This window comes from Microcebus murinus, chromosome 11, assembly GCF_040939455.1.
Source record: "Microcebus murinus isolate Inina chromosome 11, M.murinus_Inina_mat1.0, whole genome shotgun sequence".
NCBI classification, from domain to species: Eukaryota; Metazoa; Chordata; class Mammalia; order Primates; family Cheirogaleidae; genus Microcebus; species Microcebus murinus.
Window position 1 is genome coordinate 28,398,075 of NC_134114.1, and position 21,363 is coordinate 28,419,437.

General features: G+C 37.1%; 1 protein-coding gene across 1 annotated transcript in view; it reads left to right on the top strand.

Annotated features, from left to right (window-relative positions):
- Positions 1-21,363, top strand: part of WDR70 (WD repeat domain 70) — a 227,813-nt gene that overhangs the window by 69,056 nt on the left and 137,394 nt on the right. The window contains exons 8-9 of the mRNA XM_012736463.3: positions 6,572-6,725; positions 13,018-13,094. Of these exons, the coding sequence (XP_012591917.1) occupies positions 6,572-6,725; positions 13,018-13,094 (231 nt within the window). The remainder of the gene's footprint in view (positions 1-6,571; positions 6,726-13,017; positions 13,095-21,363) is intronic.

Here is a 21,363-nt window from a genome sequence, read left to right on the forward strand (position 1 = left end):
TTTGCATGTCCCAGCTTGTTTTGCTAGCTGAGCAAAAACTACTTAAAAGGATCCTCAATCTTCACCTTCCCACTCCCCTTCACTTACACGCATATACTCCTACTTGCCCCATGAATAACTTCACAGAAAGAGTTGTGCAATGTCACTAAGCCTTCCTCTGGTGTCAGAGTTACTCCCTGAGAGAACATTCACTTCCTCATGACTCCAGTTTACTGTCAGATTGGTTTTCCCTCTCTTCTCTTTGATCGGAATCTTAGTTGTTTAGGCAGGAATTTGAGGAGCAGATGTTACGGCCCTTGAACAAGCCCTTTAATTCTTCTTAGTACTGTGTCTAATGACTCTTAATCCTATCCTTTTAACTCTGTGGCTAGCAGAATTAAGAGTGAAGTGGGACAGGAATGGTGAGCTTGATGCTGAACATTTCATTTTAATGTTGGCAAAGTGGACTACAGAGAGTACATGAACAACAGTGAAAAGAGGGAAAACATTAAAAGTGTTCTCATATAGCTGAAAAGCAAAGTGAATATTAGTGTAGAATCACTGAGATTTTGGGTTTCCCTCTAGATGTAAGTAGAGCAATTGGCCAGAGAAATGGAGTCACTATTTCATTCTCTTGTTTTCTTAAAATTTGCTGGTTTTTAGATTTTCATTTCCCTTTAAAAATAAAAATGAATCACCAGATAAAACAAAGTGATTACTTATAGTCCTTGATCTTTCATGATTAGTGAAGAAAATTTTAACACTTTCTTCAAATGGGAGTACCATTAACAAAGATATATCTTGTCAACTAACTAGTTCATTCCATTCTTTCTTTAGAGACTTTGGTTTAGCAGTTTGAACTTTCTAATTATCAAATATCATATGTGTTCGTTTGTAGAACAAATTGGACTAAATAGCCTATAATTTTCTCAGTTCCTGATTAATTGCCTGAAATTTGATCTATTAGTCAGGGTCTGATTAGGATAGAAAAATAATATGTAATATGAGCAGGGAAATCTTTGCTTTTGGAGGGGACGCAAGGGTAGAATCTTGCTTTGTCCCCCCACCTAGAGTGCAGTGGTGTCATCGCAGCTCACTGCAACCTCAAACTCCTGGGCTCCAGTGACCCTCCTGCCTCAGCCTCCCGAGTAGCTGGGACTACAGGTATGCACCACCACACCTGACTCATTTTTGTAGAGAAGGGGTCTCCCTCTTTATCAGGCTAATCTCAAACTCCTGGCCTCAAATGATCCTCCTGCCTCAGCCTCTTAAAGTGTTAGGATTATAGGCATGAGCCACTGAGCCTGGCATAAATTTTTCTTTAATGAATAAAAGTTCACCTTTTGTAGTATAAAGTTGTCTCAGATTAATTTATAAACACTGAATTTATTTAGCAGTGGGTAAATAGAATTTTTCACATAACTCTTGACAACTAAAGTATGCCCAGTTAAGCAAAAACAAACAACAGTTTAAACCAGAAAAAGTATTACATGTACTTTGCTTTCTTAGTTTATTATGAGAATTTTCTAGTCTTTAAGAATTAAATTACATAGTGAAATATGGTAGTATCCTCACTTAATGTTCTTATTGGTGAATTATATTCAGACGTAAAATTGCCTCAGATGGCTCTCATTTTTATAATGTGTAAGTTAAAATATAACATTCAGAAAATACATTAAGTCTAAGTTTATAGCTTGATGACTACTATAATATGAATACATACTTCTAATCTCCATCTAAATCAAAGAAATAGTGGTACCAGCATCAGAAGCTCATTTCCCCAATATTACTCCCACCTTTCTCATCCTGACTACACCATAGATTAGTATTGCCTGTATTTGAATTTTTTTTTTTTTTTTTTTTGAGACAGAGTCTTGCTTTCTTGCCCAGGCTAGAGTGAGTGCCATGCTGTCAGCCTAGCTCACGGCAACCTGAAACTTCTGGGCTCAAGCAATCCTACTGCCTCAGCTTCCCGAGTAGCTGGGACTATAGGCATGTGCCACCATGCCCAGCTAATTTTTTCTATATTTATTATTTGGGCAATTAATTTCTTTCTATTTACAGTAGAGATGGGATCTCGCTCTTGCTCAGGCTGGTTTAGAACTCCTGACCTCGAGCAATCTGCTTGGCTCGGCCTCCCAGAGTGCTAGGATTACAGGCATGACCCTCTGCGCCCGGCCTTGAATGTTAATTAAATGGGAAAATCTAGGCTATATTGGTTTTTGTCTGGTTGCTCTTGATTATATTTGTAAGATTTATCCATGTTGTATATAGAATAAATTTGTTCATTTAATTGTTATACAGTATGTTACTGTATGAATATACATCTACTTAGCTATTTTCCTCTTATGGAAATTTGAGTTATTTTTTGTTTAGGGCTATTATGAATAGTTTTGCTGTGAATATTCTTGTAGATGTCTTTTGGAAAACATATTTGCATTTGTGTTGGATATATACTTGGCAGTGGAATTACTATGTCATTGGCTATGCATATATTCTGCTTTAGTAGGTGCTTGCTAACAGATGATTGAAAATGATTATACCAATTTCCCCTCCTACCCATAATCAACAAAAGTTACTTTATATTCTTGCCAATACTTTGTATTGTCACCCTTTAAAATTTTAGTCTTTTTGGTGGATGTATAATAGTATCTCATTATAGTTTTATTTTGAATTTTCCTAACATGATGAGCATGATGAGATTGAACAATTTTTTATAATATGATTGGGTATCTGTATATTGTTTGTTAAGCAGCTAAATATTTTGGCCACTTTTCTAATGATTGTGTTTTTCTTACTATTTTATAGGGATTTAAAAAATTATATTGTGAATCTGAGGACAAATTATATATACAATATATAAAATAAACAGATTAAATGACTGTTTCTATTAATAGTTTTTGGCCATAATGAATAAGGCCACTTTGAATGTTTTCTACAATCCTTTTTGTATATACCTAGAAATAGAACTGCTTATGAATTATATGTTCATATTATTATGAATATACCTAGAAATAGAACTGCTAGGTCATAGGATAGATGCATGTTTAATTTTATATGAAACTGCCAAACAGTTCTCCAACATGTTTTATTATGCATCACTTTCCCCAGAAATGTATGAGAATTGCTCCTCTTTCTTTTCTTTTTCTTTCTTTTCTTTCTCAGAGTCTCACTTTCTTGTCTAGGCTAGTGGTTGATTGAATCTTTGTTATTATGAAATGTTTTTTTATTTCCAGTAATGTTTCTTGCTTTTAAAATCTATTCTCCCTGATATTAGTAAGAAACACCATCTTTATTGTAGGGTATTTGTGTATATGTTTTTACATTCTTTTACACATTTTCTCTGTATATAGACAAAGTATCTTTTCTATGTGAAAATTTTCTATTTATTCTGGCAAACTTTGTCTTTTAATTGTAATGTTTAAGTTAGTTTATTTAACTTAATTACTGATAAATTTAAACATTAAACCATCCACTTATTTTTATTTGTCCAATCTGTTTTATTTCACTTTTACTGTCTTTTGCATTAATTTTTCGTATTATGTTTTCTCCCCTCTATTAGCTTGTTAGTTTATTGTCTTTTACTGTTCTTTTAGTGGTTAACCTAAAGATTATAACTTAAGAAAGTCTATTATAAATTAGTACTTTTACCACTTCCCAGTCAATGCAAAGACCTTGAAACATTTACTTTATGTAGCTACACTTACCCCCTCCTATCTTTTTGCAATTGTTTTCTTGTAAATTTGTACCTCGGTACACAGGGGGGATTGGCTTCCGGACCCCTGCCTATATTCAGATCCACACATACTCAAATCCCACAGTTGGCCCCGAGGAAGCCATGTATGTAAAAAGCTGACACTCTGTATATGTGGGTTTTGTATCCTGAGAACGCTGTATTTTTCTAGCCGCATTTACTAGGGAAAAAAAAATCCACATATAAATGGACCTGCCCAGTTCAATCTCATGTTGCTCAAAAGTAAACTGTATTTTATTTTTATATATGGTCATATGCATTTTAAACTCCACCAGGTATTATTATTTTATACAGTCAATATATTCGTAGCTTATTAATTCATTTACTTATATAATTAATTCATTACTTATATAATTAATTCATTTACTTATATTAATTCATTTACTTATATTCTCCCTTTCTATTACTCTTCATACCATACTGTGTCTCCGTATGTCTTTTATGTGACATCATTTCTTTTTGCCTAAAGAACTCCTTGTGGTACTTCCTTTAAACCAAGTCAGCTGCTGACAAATTCTATTACTTTTAAATTTTTTGAAAATATCCTTGTTTTGCCTTTATTTTTAGTGATTCTGTAATTCTAGCTACTCAATCACTTACTTCCTGACCACCCTATTTAAAATATTTATTCCTGTCCTCTTGGTCCACACTATCTGTCTTCCCTGCTGATTCACCTATATACTTATTATCATTTTTCTTATTATATATTTTACTTGTTTATTAGCTTAGTATTGAATTTAGGAGAGAGGGCTCACCATAGGCCTCTGTAATTGGCAGTTTGGACCTTTAATAGCAGCAACAGTAGGTTAACTTTGGATTGTTGCTGTTGGGTCCCTGAATAACTTCCATCCCTGCCACCACAGCTATTTCATTTACGAGCCTATTGTGTTAACAGTGGGGTAGATGACAACAAAAACTAGCTGAAGTCAACTGAACTAGCCAAGTCACTTTGTCTGCATTATTGTTCATTGCCTCTTTTAAGGTTAAGGCTCTCTGAGATTAATGTGATACACAGAGCTTTATACTTTTCAACATTCATATGTCTGCCCACGTGCATCTTCCCTACATCTCCTTATCTCAATCTTCTGATCTTATATAGGGTTTATCTACCATTTTTTGGAGAGCTTGTATCTTACCAATGTATGTGCTACTTCCTGCTCACTTGATTCAGTTAACATGATGTCATTTAGACCATTGATCAACAGGAATTTCTTTGCATTGTCCAGATGGTCCAGATCCTTTGGAACTATATTAAGACCAAGGGTAGGAAAATTAATGTAGCAGCCATGGTTCAGACACATAAGTGTATGCTGCTATTGGTTGCAGTGTGACTGTCAAGTGCTTTTTGGTCCTCATTATTAATAGGAGTAGAAAAATATGCTTTACCAGATCAGTGACTGCACACTACTTACCTGAGGGAGACCAATAATCCTGTCTTTATATGCTGCCAAAGAGACCCCCTGGCTTTCACACTATAGTCTTTAGTTGGTGATTTATCACTTTCAGTCTTTCATTATTTTTTCTCCATTGCATTGACTGCTCCTAGCAACAGCTATTTACTTCTCTGTACTGCACAAATGCCTAAAGTATCACACCTGCCATGCCTTCTGTTTCACCAAGAAAGTTTTAGCAATTATGATTGCACTGCCACAGCACATTAGAGACTATATACCACCGGTTACGGGTTCCTCTTTGCTAGCCAGTCGGTGGTTTATATAGCTTCAAAATCCCATTTTGGAGTCGATTTCATAAGACCACTTTTGGTGTTAACTCTCCTAGGTCAGGTTCCCCAAAAACACATTTTGAAATCTCAAGATTTGCATGTAGGAAGTTTATTGGGGAGTGCTTCTAGGATCAACTCCTGTGAGAGGGGTACAAGGAAAACAGCATTAGGGGAAGATAGAGAAATTGAATTGGTATATAGTTGCAACAGCAGCAGCTGATCCCACAGGGAGTTCTAAAGCTGAAATAACCCAAGATATTCCAGATTGAAGCACAGGGCAAGACCATTTTACTGCACATTGACCAGTTGTTGAATTTGCACAACTTTGGGCTGGTAGCATGACCTTGGGTGAGGCAGCTGCCACTCAGTCTGCAACTCAGGGAAATTCCTGAGAGTTCAGCTATTAGCCATTCAGCAGGCAAAATCCTGGAAGCTGGAAGAATGAATCCTTCAGTTCTGATGGGGGAGTTCTGGCTGTTACACCACAGGATTCACTATAGCCACAATGACAAGATCAGTCTTAGTGGTGTGGTGAAGGCAGAAAGAATCCTATAGTATTAGAGATTTAAAGGAGATATGGAGGATTGAAAACTTATTCAAACAGCTTAGCTGTGAAGGGGAGGACAGAAAGAGGATATAGTCAGTAGGAGTGCCTCAAGAGACTGGAAGGGATGGGGTCCAGGATATAGGTTGTATGATTTGCCTGGGGCAGGAAGAAGTTCATTGCTACTATTGTAATTGAAGAAGAGAAGGATGAGAGTAGTTCAGGTATAGATAAGTTTGTAACATTAACCAGAGGAAGTTGAGGCAGTTCTTATTTGTTTCTTCTGGGAAAGAGCCAGAAGATTCAACAGTTGAGAGAGAGAGAGTTGGTTGGGTTGAAGGTATAAGGTAAATAGAGAAGATTTTAATAGATTGCAGTGAGAGTGGGAAGAGAAAGCTAACAGAATAGCCAGTGGGTGCTTTGGGCCCATTTGAGGTTGATGTTCCTGACTTGTAGAATTATAAATTTGTGCAATTGTATAACATTTTTTTCTGGCAGTTCTTAGTATAGTAAAAGTATAGATATTATGTTCTGCGTCTTAACAGACAATTTTCTTTTTCTTTTTGTATAGCCACCAGATCAAGTCACTACAGTATAGTAACACAGGAGACATGATTCTTGTTGTATCTGGAAGCTCTCAGGCCAAGGTGATTGACAGAGATGGTTTTGAAGTAATGGAATGTATAAAGGGAGACCAGTATATTGTGGACATGGCCAACACCAAGGTAAGATTAAACAGAACACTTTAATGAATTTAATTAATTCAATACACATTTATTAACAACTTTTGTTTGGTTTGCCATGTAATAATTTACCCCAAAAGTTAGTGTCTTAAAACAGTAACAATTTATTATTTCTCATAATTGTATAGATTGACCGGGAGATTATTCTGCTTCGTATCGTATTAGCTCAGTCACTAGGATGGCTGTAGGATCCAAAATGGGCTCAGACAGTTTATAGTTGGTGTTTTACCCCATGACATCTCTCTCTCACTCTTTGCTTCTTCCCCATTTCCAAGTTCCACCCCTGTCCCTTTTGCTCTTTTTCTCATTCTTTCTCTCCTACCACATGTCTAGTTTGCACCTTTTCACTATATAGTGAAAAGTGGGATTTTAGTGGGATTTGACTTCTTGCCTGATTGATAGGTTCCATAGAGGATGGACATGAAAACTGTAGACATCTTAACATATGCTTCAGGTCTTACACAGCATCATAGGGCCAGCCCACATTTGGTGTGGGGGAGATTCCACCATTTGATGGGTGAATGTCAAGTTCACATAAAAGATCATGTGGGATAGGAGATATTGATGCAATCATCTTTGGAAACACAATCTACCCAGCTACTATGTGCTAGGCTTTAGGACAAGAAGGAAAGAGAGCCAGGTGCAGTGGTGTGCACCTGTAGTCCCAGCTACTTAAATGCAATGTTTCTTTATTGATTTTCTGTCTAGATGATTGGTCTAATGCTGAGAGTGGGTTGTTAAAGTCCCCAAGTATGTTATTATATTGGAGTGTGTGTCTTTCTTTAGATCAAATAATATCTGCTTTATATATCTGGATGTTTTGGTGTTGGGTATCTATATTAATGTAATCAGAATTATTATATCCTCTTGCCAAATTGATCCCTTTACCATAATATAATGGCTATCTTTATCTCTTTTTACTGTTTTTTACTAAAGTGTGTTTTATCTGATATAAGTATAGTTTACCCCTATATGCTTTTGGTTTCCATTGTGTGGAGTATCTTTTTCCATTTCTTTACTTGTAATCTATATGTGTCTTTACCAGGGGATAAAGTGAATTCCTTGTATGCAGCAAACAACAAGGTCATTTTTTTTTAATACATTAAGCCAATCTATATCTTTGAATTGGAAAATTTAATCCATTTATATTTAATGTTATCTTTGATAAGTGAAGACTTATTGGTGTCATTTTGCTAACTGTCTTCTGGATGTTTTGTATATCCTTTGTTCTTCTCACTTTTTATTTATTGTGGTTTGGTGGTTTTCTCTAGTGGTAGCATTTGAGTTTTTTCTTTTCATTTGTGTGTTTGTTCTGTCAGTTTTATACTTTTATATGTTTTCACAATGGTAAATATTGTCCTTTAGCTTCCAGGTGTAGGATTCCCGTAAGCATTTCTTGTATGGCCGGTCTGGTGGTGATGAATTCACTCAGTTTTTGCTTGTCTGGGGGAGATTTTATTTCTCCTTAATTTATCAAGGACAACTTTGCTGGTCATAGTATTCTTGATTGACAGTTTTTTGGGGGTTTTTTTTGGTTTGGTTTTGTTTTTAATTTTTCTTTTAGCATTTTGAATATATTATCCCATTCTCTCCTGGCCTATAAGTTTCTACTGAGAAATCTGCTGTTAGCTGTTGAGGCTTTCTTTATATGTGATTAGATGCTTTTCTCTTGTTTTGTTTTTTTTGTTTGTTTGTTTGTTGTTTTTTTTTTTGTGAATTCTCTCTTTGTCTGTGACTTTCAACAATTTGACTATAATATGCCGGGGGAAAGACCTTTTTGGATTACATATATTTACGGATCGTTGAACTTCCTGTATTTGGATGTCTAAATCTCTTGCTAGACTTGAGAAGTTTTTAGCTGTTATTTTGTTAAATTGGTTTTCTATGCTATCAGTCTTCTTTTCACCTTCTGGAACATCAGAAATTTGTATATTTGGTCACTTGATTGTGTCCCATACATCATGTTGATTTTCTTTATTTTAAAAAAGATTATTTATTTATTTGTTATCTACTGGGTTATTTAAAAAGACCTGTCTTGAAGTTCTGAAATTCTTTCTTCTGCTTGATCTAGTTTAATTGTGAAGCTCTTGATTGTATTTTTCATTTCATTAATGGAATTAATGAGTTCCAGGTTTTTATTTGGTTCTTTTTTTATGATACCTATCCCTTTGGTGAACTTCTCACTGGTTACTGAATTGTTTTTATGATTTCTTTGTATTGTTTATGTGGGTTCTCTTGTATTTTACTGAGCATCTTTAATATCGTCATTTTGAATTCTTTTTTAGGCATGTCATAAATTTTGTTTTGAAATTTGTCATTGAAATTTGTTGCTGGAGCATTAACACATTCCCTTGGAGGTGTCATTTTTCCTTGCTTTTTAGATTTGTTTTGTCCTTGTATTGATATGTGTTCATCTTGAATCACAGCCACTTTTTCCAGTTTTTTCAATTGGCTTTCATAGGGGAAGGCTTTTGCTTGTAGATGTATCTATGGTGTTGGTTATAGAGGACACTTTAGCTTTGAGTCTGGGTTCATGCAATAGCATAGTCTCCATATGACTTCTTTAGCTTTAAATTGTATCACTGGTGTCTGTGATTTCCTCAGTGGCTTAGGCTATGGTTATTAGTGGAGGCTGTGGTGAAGTTTTACTGGGGACAGAGATGGCAGGTGGGCCAGTCTTTGGAGTGTGTTGGTGACAGTGGTGGGCCAAGTGTCCCTGCCCTTGGGCCTTTGGGCGACATATCTGGGCACCAGTGTTATTGCGTCTAGACGGGCCAAGTCTTGGCCCTCTAGGCAGCTTGCTTGAGTGTCAGTGATGGGAGCAGTAGATTGGGTTAGTAGATGGGTTCTCTGGCCCCTGAGTAGTGTGTGTGGCATGAGCAGTGGTAGTAGTAGTAACAGGACATCCCTTGGGCTGTTGGGCCCCAGGGCAAGATGCAGTAGGGGCTGAGCTCTTGCTGTGCTGCAGCTGCTTGGGTCTTTGGGAAGCAGGTGTGAGACCCAGTGTGAGCTCCCTCTTTGGGGTAATGCTGTTGTTCAGACTCCAGGGAGCTCCTTGTACCAGTTTGAAGGTCCATCAGGGTCTAAGAACTCTTTTGTAACTAGGGTTACAGGAGTCTACAGGGAATCTGGACTGCTGGGGATCTTTCATCTTTTTCCCACACTAGGTGGCCTCTCAGGGCTCCCATCCAATTCCATCTAGGCTGTCTGCCTCTCTTTTCTCTCCTGCCCTACCCAGATGTTTCGTGTCACTCCTCTGCCTAATTCCAGCATTCTCAGTAGATGCTCTATTAGAAGTGTGATTATCTACTTGTTATTTTGGTTCTCCTTTATGGTGGAGGTGAGTGTCCAGTGCCTCTAGTTAGCCATTTCAAAGCCTTTCTGTAAGCTTCCTTAAGAGTTGATATTATTAAGTGCCTTTCTCCAGGATTATCTTCTCCCCTTTTTCTTTTTAACATGGAAGCAATTCTGTGCCTTTAACTTCTTAATTATAATACATGACTAAGGTGGAGAGGGCAGGCTCAGGGGACCTCAGAATGCTTGGACCTTTGAGTGGAAGATTTCTTCATGAGTGGACCTTAATATGGAAATCATAAGGATTATAAGAAACTTTAGGAAAAAATGTTTTTGAATACTTCATCTATTTTTGAATAGTACACATAGTTATTCTGATATCCAGCCATTCCAAAAAATTGTCCTTATTATTTAGAGATGAAATATGTAGTCATGTCCTTTTACTGGTAAATACTTTTTCCTAAGAACTAAAATATTTAATATTTATTAAAATCACTATGAGTTATGCATTTATTTTTTGTTTTTTAAGCAGTTTGAACTTACGGTTTTAATCACAAATATAATTCTAAAAAGTGCAATAATTTGAAGCATATTTTATTTCCTTCCAATTTCTGAATATTTCCAGAAGTTTTTTATCTAATAGAAACTCCTTAACACTGCCTTCTGCTCTTTTGATGTGTCCCCATCATTTTTTGGGTACTTTCTTACATTCTGGCACAACAAAATGTTCCAGGCTCATCTTGTACTTTTTCTGCTCTGATGTTACCTATTTTTCTAGTGATCTATGGCTCCTCTTATTAGGGAATTTATCTTAGAAATCAAGATCTGGGAACTGGATATATTTTTTACTGCTGAGTGTCATTGCTTCTAGACTCATAAGACAAAGCTGGGGCAGAAAACAAATCAAAAAATAAATAAAATATATAGCAAATCATGAGTTCATATGAATATACTCAATTCTAATCCAACTTCCTAGTCTTTCCCCACTCCATATTTATAATTTAATTCTCCATTACTGGAAAACTTGGCTTTTAATCTCATAACTATATTTATTCATTTATTTGTTCAGTGCTACTTATATAGAAAGTAGTTTCAAAATTGCTACAATCATAGCTTTTCTGGTAGGGTGAATTCTAAGATGACCCGCAAGAATCCCTGCCCTTCCCCTTGAGTGTAGGTGTGAACTGTAAGTATATTGGGATAGTTATTCCTATGATTAAGTTAGTTGTATGACACAGTAGGCTTTAAGAAAGGAAGATTAGCTTCAGTGGATTCAACCTGATCAGATGAGCACTTAAAAGTGATTGGGCTCTTCCTGGAAAAAGAAATTCTAAGTGTGGTAGGGATCTGATGTGAGGGAGATTCTCTGCTGCTGGTTTTAAAGATGGAATTAGAACTTGTGAGTGATGAATTTGGATATACAGGTAAGGGGATTTCTAAGCAAAGTGTTGAAGGTGTTGCCTGGTTTTTTCTTGCTGCTGATAGTAAAATATGAGAAAACCAAGGGAAGTCTTATTACAAGGGAAACAAGGCTAGATGATTTAGTTGATTTTCAGCCTGTTGAGATGGCAAAAGACGGTAACATAAAGAAATTACTTCTGAAAGTGTGGGAGAGAGGAAAAGCCAAGGATGTGGCTGTATAACCAGAAAGATCAAAAGGTTGGAGTATTCAGTCAGACTGTGGACTCGTCCAAGAAATTAAGGTATGCCTCACAGATCTTCTCACCCAAACCAGGTGACCTCTAGGAAGCTTAAGAGTATGCTCCTTAGCCATTTTAACAAGAGCTATAGATAAAGGGGAGCTTGTTTTGCAAAAATTTGTGGCCACGGCTTTTGTCTAATGGAGATTGAACATGAGAAAGATTCTCCTTTGCTGACTTTGAAGATGGAGGGATCTATGTGGCAAGGAATGCACATAGCTTCTAGAAGCTAAGAGTAGCCCCCAGCCAACAGACAGCAAATACATGGTGATCTCAGTCCTACAAGGAACTTGTCAACAATCAGAATGAGCTTAGAAGCAAATTCTTTCCCAGAGCTTCCAGAAAGTACTGCAGTCCTACCAACATCCTGATTTCAGTCTTTGAGACTCTGAGCAGAGAATCCAGGCACATTGTGACTGGATTTCTGACCTCTAAACTGTTAGGTAATAAAGTAGGGGTAAGGTATGCCACTAAGTTTGTGATAATTTGTAATACAACAAAAGAAAATTAATACGGTTTTAAAAAATATCAAACATAGTAAGTAATGATGCAAGTACTTCAGCAGGTGGTAGGGATTGTGATTAAGCATAAGAGCAGGAGTTAGCTTTGGGTGGAAGAAGGGAATACATTTGCATCGAGAATGGAAAGGATAAGAATGGGCTTGTATGCAGATATATTTACAGGTGGTAGCCTTGGATAGAAAATGAAAAATGTCACCATCTACTATCAGAATCATTTCCTAGTTTTGTATTGGGAGATGTTGGGATAGGGCCTTTAGTAGGATCGAAAAGATTTAGAATAGCTGTTGATGGTTGTGAGACAAAAATTATTTGAAGAATTATGGGAGCAATAAGGGCTACAGAATATAAATCTGTAGAGAAAGTCATTCTGCATATTCATATGATATTCAGGAGCCCCTATATTGGGATAGAATACAATGATTGTGGGAGTAGGAGAGAGGTTATTCTGGAATAAAAATTCATTGTAGACACAACAAAAGAACACTCAGAATTATGCTGAGAGAGTGATTGAAGTTTAGGATATTTAAAATAAATTTAAAGAACTGGAAGGTAGAAGGTCATGTGGTCAGTGGAATTAACAAAGTGAAATAAAGCATGTTATGAGGTAAAATTTGGATAAAATAATATCAGTTGGTAATTAAAGTGGTGTGCTTTGGGGAGGACTAAAAATTTTCACTTTTAAACATGATAGGCCAATTTGTAGTCAGTTATTTACCCTTTTAAAACATCTTTTCCCCCTTGTCTTTATTTTTTTTTAAGGGCCACACAGCAATGCTTCATACTGGTTCATGGCATCCCAAAATAAAGGGAGAATTTATGACTTGCTCAAATGATGCGTGAGTATTGTTGATAGTTCATCTAATACATTCATATCTTTAAATATTTTCTTCAACATTTGTATCATTACAGTCTTGGCAGTAAAGTAGCAAATTAGAGTATTAGAAATCTTGCTGTTTATGGATTCTTGTTCTTTACTTGGATTTTACCTGATAATATATGGTTTGGTTAAATAAATGTGGGCACTATGAAAATGAGAGTTGGTTTAAATTCCTGTCATTTATCAGGGAACACAATGGATCTGATTGATGCTATTAAGGAGACTCGAATGGCTTTAAAGTTGGGACTAATAATTTGTTATTTTTTTTTAGTAAAGACTGATTCCATTTGAGTTGAATTGCTTACATAAGCTTATTGACTAAATGATCGTTTTTGAAAGTAATAATTGACAACATTGATTAAATGGGTATTAAGATTCTTTTGCGTTTATATCTGCTGGTCTAGGACTCGAATATTATAGGGAATATTTGAGCATCTGTTTCCTGTGTTGTTAATATTGTATGATTCATTTTAGTATTAAGAATAGTTTAGACTGGGTGCAGTAGCTCACATCTATAATCCCAGCACTTTGGGCGGCTGAGGCTATAGGATTGTTTAAGGCCAGGATTTCGATTCCAGCCTGGGCAACATAGTGAGACCGTGTCTCTGCAAAAATAAAAATTAACTGGGTGTGGTGGCATGCTCCTGAAGTCCTAGCTACGTGGGATGCTGAGGCAGTAGGGAGGATCTCTTGAGCCCAGGAGTTTCAGTGAGCTATGATTGTACCATTGCATGTCAGCCTGGGCAACATAGCAAGACCCTGTCTGTGTCTTAAAAGAAAAAAAGAAGAAGAATTCACAAGAATACACTATTTTTAACATTACAGTGAAAATTACAATGAAAAATCTTATAAATTAAAAAAATATAGTTGTTGTTAATTTGATGGCTCGATACTTCTTTTTTAAAAAATCCACTTAATAATTCGTTAAGAATTTATTAGATACTAGATGTTGTTTAAGGTGTATATAACCTGGCTCTCAAAGGCTTTTCCCCACCTATCTGTTTGGTAGTACAATCTTTAATTCAGCAGATTATTAATGAACACCTTCTGTGTGCAAATAAGAATCAGAAATTCACATCTTTGACTTAATGAGGAGTTTTTTGATGTCATTTCTAATTTTCCTACTGCTATTCTGGTTATACACTCTGATTTTTATGAGTCTTTACCATAACATTTTAGGGACAAAAAGGCTGGATTGTGTTCTCCCAAATTCACATGCTGAAGCCCTAACTGCCAGTACCTCAGTCTGTGACTGTTTTTGGAGTTAAGGTCATTAAAGAGATGATTATGAGGGTGTGAAGATAAACCCTAATCCAATATAACTGGTATCCTGATAAGAAAAAGAGGATTCATAGCCACAGAGAAAAGGCCATGTGAGGACACAGTGAAAAGGTGACAATCTGCAAGCCAAGGAGAAAGGCTTCAGCAGAAACCAAAGCTGCTGACACCTTGATCTTGGACTTCTACCCTGCAGATTTGTAAGACAATAAATTTTTGCTGTTTAAGCCATCCAGTCTGTGGCATTTTGTTATGGCTGCCCTAGCAAATTAATAAAGGTGGAGGGAATGTTAGTGGAACTTAAGGTTTGCATCCATGTGCAGACATGCACGTAGGAATGTGCCAAATAAAAGAATGTTCAGAAAAGTCTTTTTGTTTAAGACTTCTTACCATTCTATCTATTATGCCTTTAGCTAGTTTACCTGCTGCTGAGAGACATTAGTAAATCACTAATCCTTGTCTAATTTTTTTCTAGTGAGGATATATACTTGATACAAGGTATTCAGAATTAGCCTCCTTCCCTAGATCATCTTTGCCCTGAAGTCCAAAAATACTTTTAGTCATCACATTAAATGGAAGGCAGATATGGCTACAGATTCGTGTGGTGGTCTTGGAGATTTCAGTTGAAAAGTTTTATGACTTTTGATCTACTCAGTGTTTGATCACTGAAAAATGAGTAGTTGCAACTACTTTCTTTTCTTGACTGGTTTATATTAAGTCGTTGGCAGATTACCAAAGTTTGGAATGATTCTATTTTCTTTTTTGCCTTTTAACATTTTGACATAAGCCTACATGGAATATTGATGAGACTTATAACTGGCAAATAACTGACAGTTGATTATAATCTACAGCCTCAGGATAAAACAGTAGTATTTTAATGACTTAGGATTCAGAACAAATACATTTGTTGAATGACTGAAAGCATGCTTGATGTTTGGGCTATAAATCTCTGAATTTCCCTGTCTTTTCACAATTAACAATATCACATTTCTCATAAATCTTAAATTGGGACCTATCCTGAAATTTATATGCCATTCATTTTCTACTAAAAGCATTCTTTTTTTTTGAGACAGAGTCTCACTCTGTTGCCCGGGCTAGAGTGCCGTGGCGTCAGCCTAGCTCACAGCAACCTCAAACTCCTGGGCTCAGACAATCCTACTGCCTCAGCCTCCTGAGGAGCTGGGACTACAGGCATGCGCCACCATGCCCGGCTAATTTTTTTTAATATATATTTTAGTTGGCCAATTAATTTCTTTCTATTTTTAGTAGAGACAGGGTCTTGCTCTTGCTCAGTGTGATTTTGAACTCCTGACCTTGAGCAATCCACCCACCTCGGCCTCCCAGAGTGCTAGGATTACAGGCGTGAGCCACCGTGCCCGGCCAAAGCATTCTTTTATAACATCTGAAATGGTTAGATTTCACTGTCATTTCACATAATTTTTTTATATATCCTTTTCCATGACTTTATGTTGAGTTTTCAAAAACAGTTCCTGTCCAAAACTTGGAATAGAAAGGTGCTTCATGATGCTTTTTGTCATGATGATGATATAATTGATATTTTTTCACATGTAGATTATGAATCTACATGTTGTGATATTTTCTTTCTTTTATTTTTTGAGATAGAGTCTTACTCTATTGCCCAGGTGCAGTGGTGTTATCATAGCTCACTGCAACTTCATACTCCTGGGCTCAATTGATTCTCCTTCCTCAGCCTTCCGAGTAGCTTAGATAGACTGCAGATGTGTGCCACCACACTAATTCTATTTGTGGTAGAGACGTGGTCTCACTCTTGCTCAGGCTGGTCTCGAACTTCTGACCTCAAGCAATCCTCCCACCTCTGTCTCCCAGAATGCTAGGATTACAGGCATGAGCCACTGAGCGTGGCCCGATATTTCCTTTTTTAAAAAAATCCACTTAATAATTTGTTAAGAATTTGTTAATACTAGATGTTGTTTACGATGTATATAACCCGGCTCTCAAATGCTTTCCCCACCTATTTGTTTGGTAGTACAATCTTTAATTTAGCAGATTATTATTGAACACCTTCTGTGTGCAAATAAGAATCAGAAATTTTAGGCCGGGCACACCCGTGGCTCACGCCTGTAATCCTAGCACTCTGGGAGGCTGAGGCGGGCGGATTGCTCGAGGTCAGGAGTTCGAAACCAGCCTGAGCAAGAGCTATAATAGAAAGAAATTAATTGGCCAACTAATATATATAGAAAAAATTAGCCAGGCATGGTGGCACGTGCCTGTAGTCCCAGCTACTCGGGAGGCTGAGGCAGAAGGATTGCTTAAGCCAAGGAGTTTGAGGTTGCTGTGAGCCAGGCTGACGCCACGGCACTCACTCTAGCCTGGGCAACAAAGCAAGACTCTGTCTAAGAAAAAAAAGAAATTTTAGGGAAAGATCTTAACTATCATATATAGTTAATTGCCTCACTTTTTAAAAAGGGAAACTCAGATACATTTGTCCATGTTTTTTTGTGACAGAGTTGTCCCTTCAGTCTCAGTGACTTAACCCTTGTTCACTGTGCTTCCTATTTTGTGTAATCCTAATGGAAGTATTGATTTTTTTTTTTTTTTTTTTGAGACAGAGTCTCGCTTTGTTTTCCAGGCTAGAGTGAGTGCCGTGGCGTCAGCCTAGCTCACAGCAACCTCAAACTCCTGGGCTCAAGCGATCCTCCTGCCTCAGCCTCCCGAGTAGCTGGGACTACAGGCATGCGCCACCATGCCCGGCTAATTTTTTTTATATATATATCAGTTGGCCAATTAATTTCTTTCTATTTATAGTAGAGACGGGGTCTCGCTCTTGCTCAGGCTGGTTTTGAACTCCTGACCTTGAGCAATCCACCCGCCTCGGCCTCCCAAGAGCTAGGATTAAAGGCGTGAGCCACAGCGCCCGGCCTTGATTATTTTTGAAATGAAAGGAAAAGCAAACTGTTAAGAGTTAAGGACTTGCAAATTATTTTTTTCTATTAACTAATGAATAATCAGTAAAAATTGCAGCTGTGGGGATTTGTTTTGTCTGGCAGAAGTAGGGAGAGGAGCTTTGAAGAAAACTTTTAACAGTTTACATTTCAGAAAAAGTCTTGAATAACTTCCCAATACTATAAAAAAAAAAAACTTTTGTGAAATTTTGTTCTTTCCTCGGTGTTTGTTATTCTTAGCTAATCCATCTACTTTTCTGCTATAACTCAGTGTGAAATTTTTGTACATTTTATAGGTTTTAACAAGGAGGAAAAGCAGGAAAATAATGTTTCTTTCCACAGTCAGGGGGAGAGGAAATATGGAAAAATAGTTAAGACAGTGGCCGGGCCCACAGTAATTAAAAAGGGTGTATACAGCAAAAGTGGATGTAGGCTGGAATAAAAGAGTAGGAACTGGGGATGCTACAAAATAGCCAAAGGACCCATTTGTAAGCACTTGTAAAAAATGATCCCCAAGTACTGAGTCTTTGAGGCTGAGAATTCTTAATAGCTCGTAGAAGTAAGAACCAGAGACTTTTTAAAAACTCAAGTTGAATCTTGTTGAAGTCTAGTTTTTACTCTAGACTGCAATGGTCTGGAGAAAGTCTGCACATGCAATATTAAAAATATAAAGAAGAATTGCTAACACTACTTGCTTTGGAGAACCAGGGAAAGCTTCACATGGGAGTTTGAAATTGGTATAAATTCCTTTTCTGAAAAAGTAGGAAATTAAAGAGAGAGAAAATAGATATACTAAAGAATACAGGGAAATCCTAATTTAGGCCCTCAAAGATACACCATCGAGAACATGCAAAATATATAGTGCACCATGTTTAGATGATTTTATCTATAAGTAAGAGACATAATTTCATATTTAGGTTTTATTTTATATACATGCAATGAATATTTAGATACATTAAAATCTAGTCAGTATTAGTTTCTTTTTGAACAACTAAATGTCATTAAATGTCAATATGAAAGAAAAAAGGGTAAGGGGCTGCTCTAAATTAAAGGATTATGGCAGGTATTAAACATACCATGTAATTTGGGAACCTCTTTTTTCATCTTATTTCCTCCCAAGAAAAGAATTAAAGAAAGGACCAAAACAGAGCAATAAGAGACATTTTTAGGACAATTGGGAAGACTTTATTCTTAGATGATATGACAGATGGATTGCAAAAATGGCCACAGTTCTTCATCTTTCCTTATATCCATGCCCTTTGCAGTGTGACTTTGCAGCTGCTCCCATTAAGAGTCTTGAAGCTCTGACTTAAGGGGGGCAAGGGCATTATACATAACCTTAAAATTTGTACCCCCATAATATGCTGAAATAAAAAAAAAGAGTCCATGTCTGAATAGAATCCATGAATCTGGGCTGGCCAACAGAAATGTGGCAGAAATGATGGTGAGTCAGTTTGGAGAAGAGGCCTTTTGAGGTTTCTTGTGTGCTTCCACTCCCTTGGACCTATGGCATTGCTATCCGATCAAGCCCTGGCTAGCCTACTGGAGGGTGGAAGATCTGGTGGAGGAGAGGTCAGTTGTCCCAGTTCACGCTATCCTAGACCAGTTTATATTTAGCCAACACCCACACTTGTGAGAGCTCAGCCAAGATCAGCAGAACAACCCAGCTAGGGCAGAAATCATCCAGCTGACTGGTAGACTCATAAGCAATGACATATGATGGTTCCTTTGGGCTATTGAATTTGGGAGTGATTTGTTATGCATCATTTGTAAACTGATACAGATAATATTATTGAATCATTTTGTATAGAATTGTGGTTATGAATAAAAATGTCTTTGGGCTGTGCCAGATGGCTCACATCTATAATCCTAGCACTTTAGGAGGCCAAACTGGTAGGATCAATGAGGTCAGGAGTTTGAGACCAGCCTGGGCAATGTAGTGAGACTCTGTCTAAAAAAAAAAAAGAGGGCGGGGTGCGGTGGCTCACACCTGTAATATTAACACTTTGGGAGGCCAAGGCAGGTGGATTGCTCAAGGTCAGGAACTCACAACCAGCCTGAGCAAGAGCGAGACCCTGTCTCTACTAAAAATAGAAAGAAAATTAATTGGCCAACTAAAAATACATAGAAAAAATTAGCTGGGCATGGTGGCACATTCCTGTAGTCCCAGCTACTTGGGAGGCTGAGGCAGAAGGATTGCTTGAGCTGAGGAATTTGAGGTTGCTGTGAGCTAGACTGATGCCACGGCACTGTAGCCTGGGCAACAGAGTGAGACTGTGTCTCAAAAAAAAAGAAAGAAAAATTAGCTGGACTTGGTGGCACGTGCCTGTAGTTCCAACTACTTGGGAGGCTAAGGCAGAAAGATCACTTGTGCCCAGGTGTTCAAGGCTGCTGTGAGCTATGATTGCACCACTGCATTCTAGACTGGGCAAAAATATCAAGATCCTGTCTATTAAAAACAAAGAAAGAAAAGAAAAATGTCTTTGTTCTTAGAAGATACTAGCTCATGAATAGGTATGCGGTTATCATGAGATAGGCAACTACTTTTAAATGGTATAGCAAAAATAAAGTGCATGTGTGTATACAGTCTGTGGAGAAAAAGAATACTGAGGTGACAAACTTTATGATATATGGTGTTCATTGTAAAGGATATATAGTGTTTATTGTACTATTTTAACTTTTTTGTGGGTTTAAAGCTTTTCAAAATAAGAGGATGGGGAGATCTTAATATTGACTTCTATCCCTCACTCCCACTTTTTTTTTCTAAAAGTTGAATATTAGATGGAAAAAAAAGGGTCATGAAGATTATAGTTATTTGCATTCTATTTAAGCACATATTTTCTCGGTTATTTTCTCAGTGTATTTTAAGTTTCTGTGCATCACCGCCAGTTTAGATTATGAGAACATAGTAGTCAGGGATTGTCTGTATTGGATTTTATGTAGCAGGATTTCCTACCTAAGTGCCTAAGATCAACAGTACTCATAGGATGTCCATGGAGAAAGTGTTCTTTAGTCTTCTACTTGGAGAGTCACAGTGCCAAAGATAATTACTTTAAAGATCCTGAGAAATAGGGTGCTGGATGTGGTGGCATAGATCTGTAGTCCCACTTACTCGAGAGGCAGAGGTGGAAGAATGGGGCTTGAGCCCAGGAGTTCAAATCTGGCCTGGGCAACATAGCAAAACCCTATCTCTTAAATAAAAGTAATTCTGAGAAGTATATTAACAAAAGAAATCAGCATTTTCCAGGCATATTGATACAACTCATTCTTTCTCCTCACAGCCAATAACACATGTTATTGTCTGGGTATAGTGTTCTTAGGAATACACTTGGGGAAAGGAAGATTGCCACTAGTAAATGCTTTAGATGGTGGGATCCAGTAAATTATAATTTTTAAATTTAATTATAGCTTCTAAAGGTGAATTATACAATTAAAATTTTTTTGACATATTTTGACATAGCATAATGGAAAAGAACATGCACTTTGTAGTCGGAACCAGTTGAACTAGGGTACTATGCCAATAGCTTTGACCAAGTAATTTACCACTCAGTTTTAGATTCGTATAAAATGGGATAGTATGTGATTCACAAGATTCTAATCTGGATTCAATGCTTAAAGCCTGGAGTATAGTTGGTGGTTTCATTCGTAGGAATAGCGTTGGATTCCTTTGGATGTGAAGGTTTCTTTTCCATCTTTTTTTTTTTTTTTTTTTTAGCGTGTTATGGGAGTACATGTGTTAAGGTTATATGTATTGCCCATGCCCCCCTCCCCCCTTGAGTAAGAGCTTGAAGCATATCCATCCCCCAAATGTTGTACATCTTACTCGTTGTGGTTGTATATACCCACTCCCTCCTCCCCCCTCCCACCGTCCCGACACCCGATAAATGTTACTCCTATACGTCCACTTAGGTGTTGATCCGTTAATACCAGTTTGCTGGTGAGTACATGTGGTCCTCGTTTTTCCATTCTTGAGATACTTCACTTAGTAGAATGGGTTCCAGCTCTATCCAGGAATATACAAGAGAT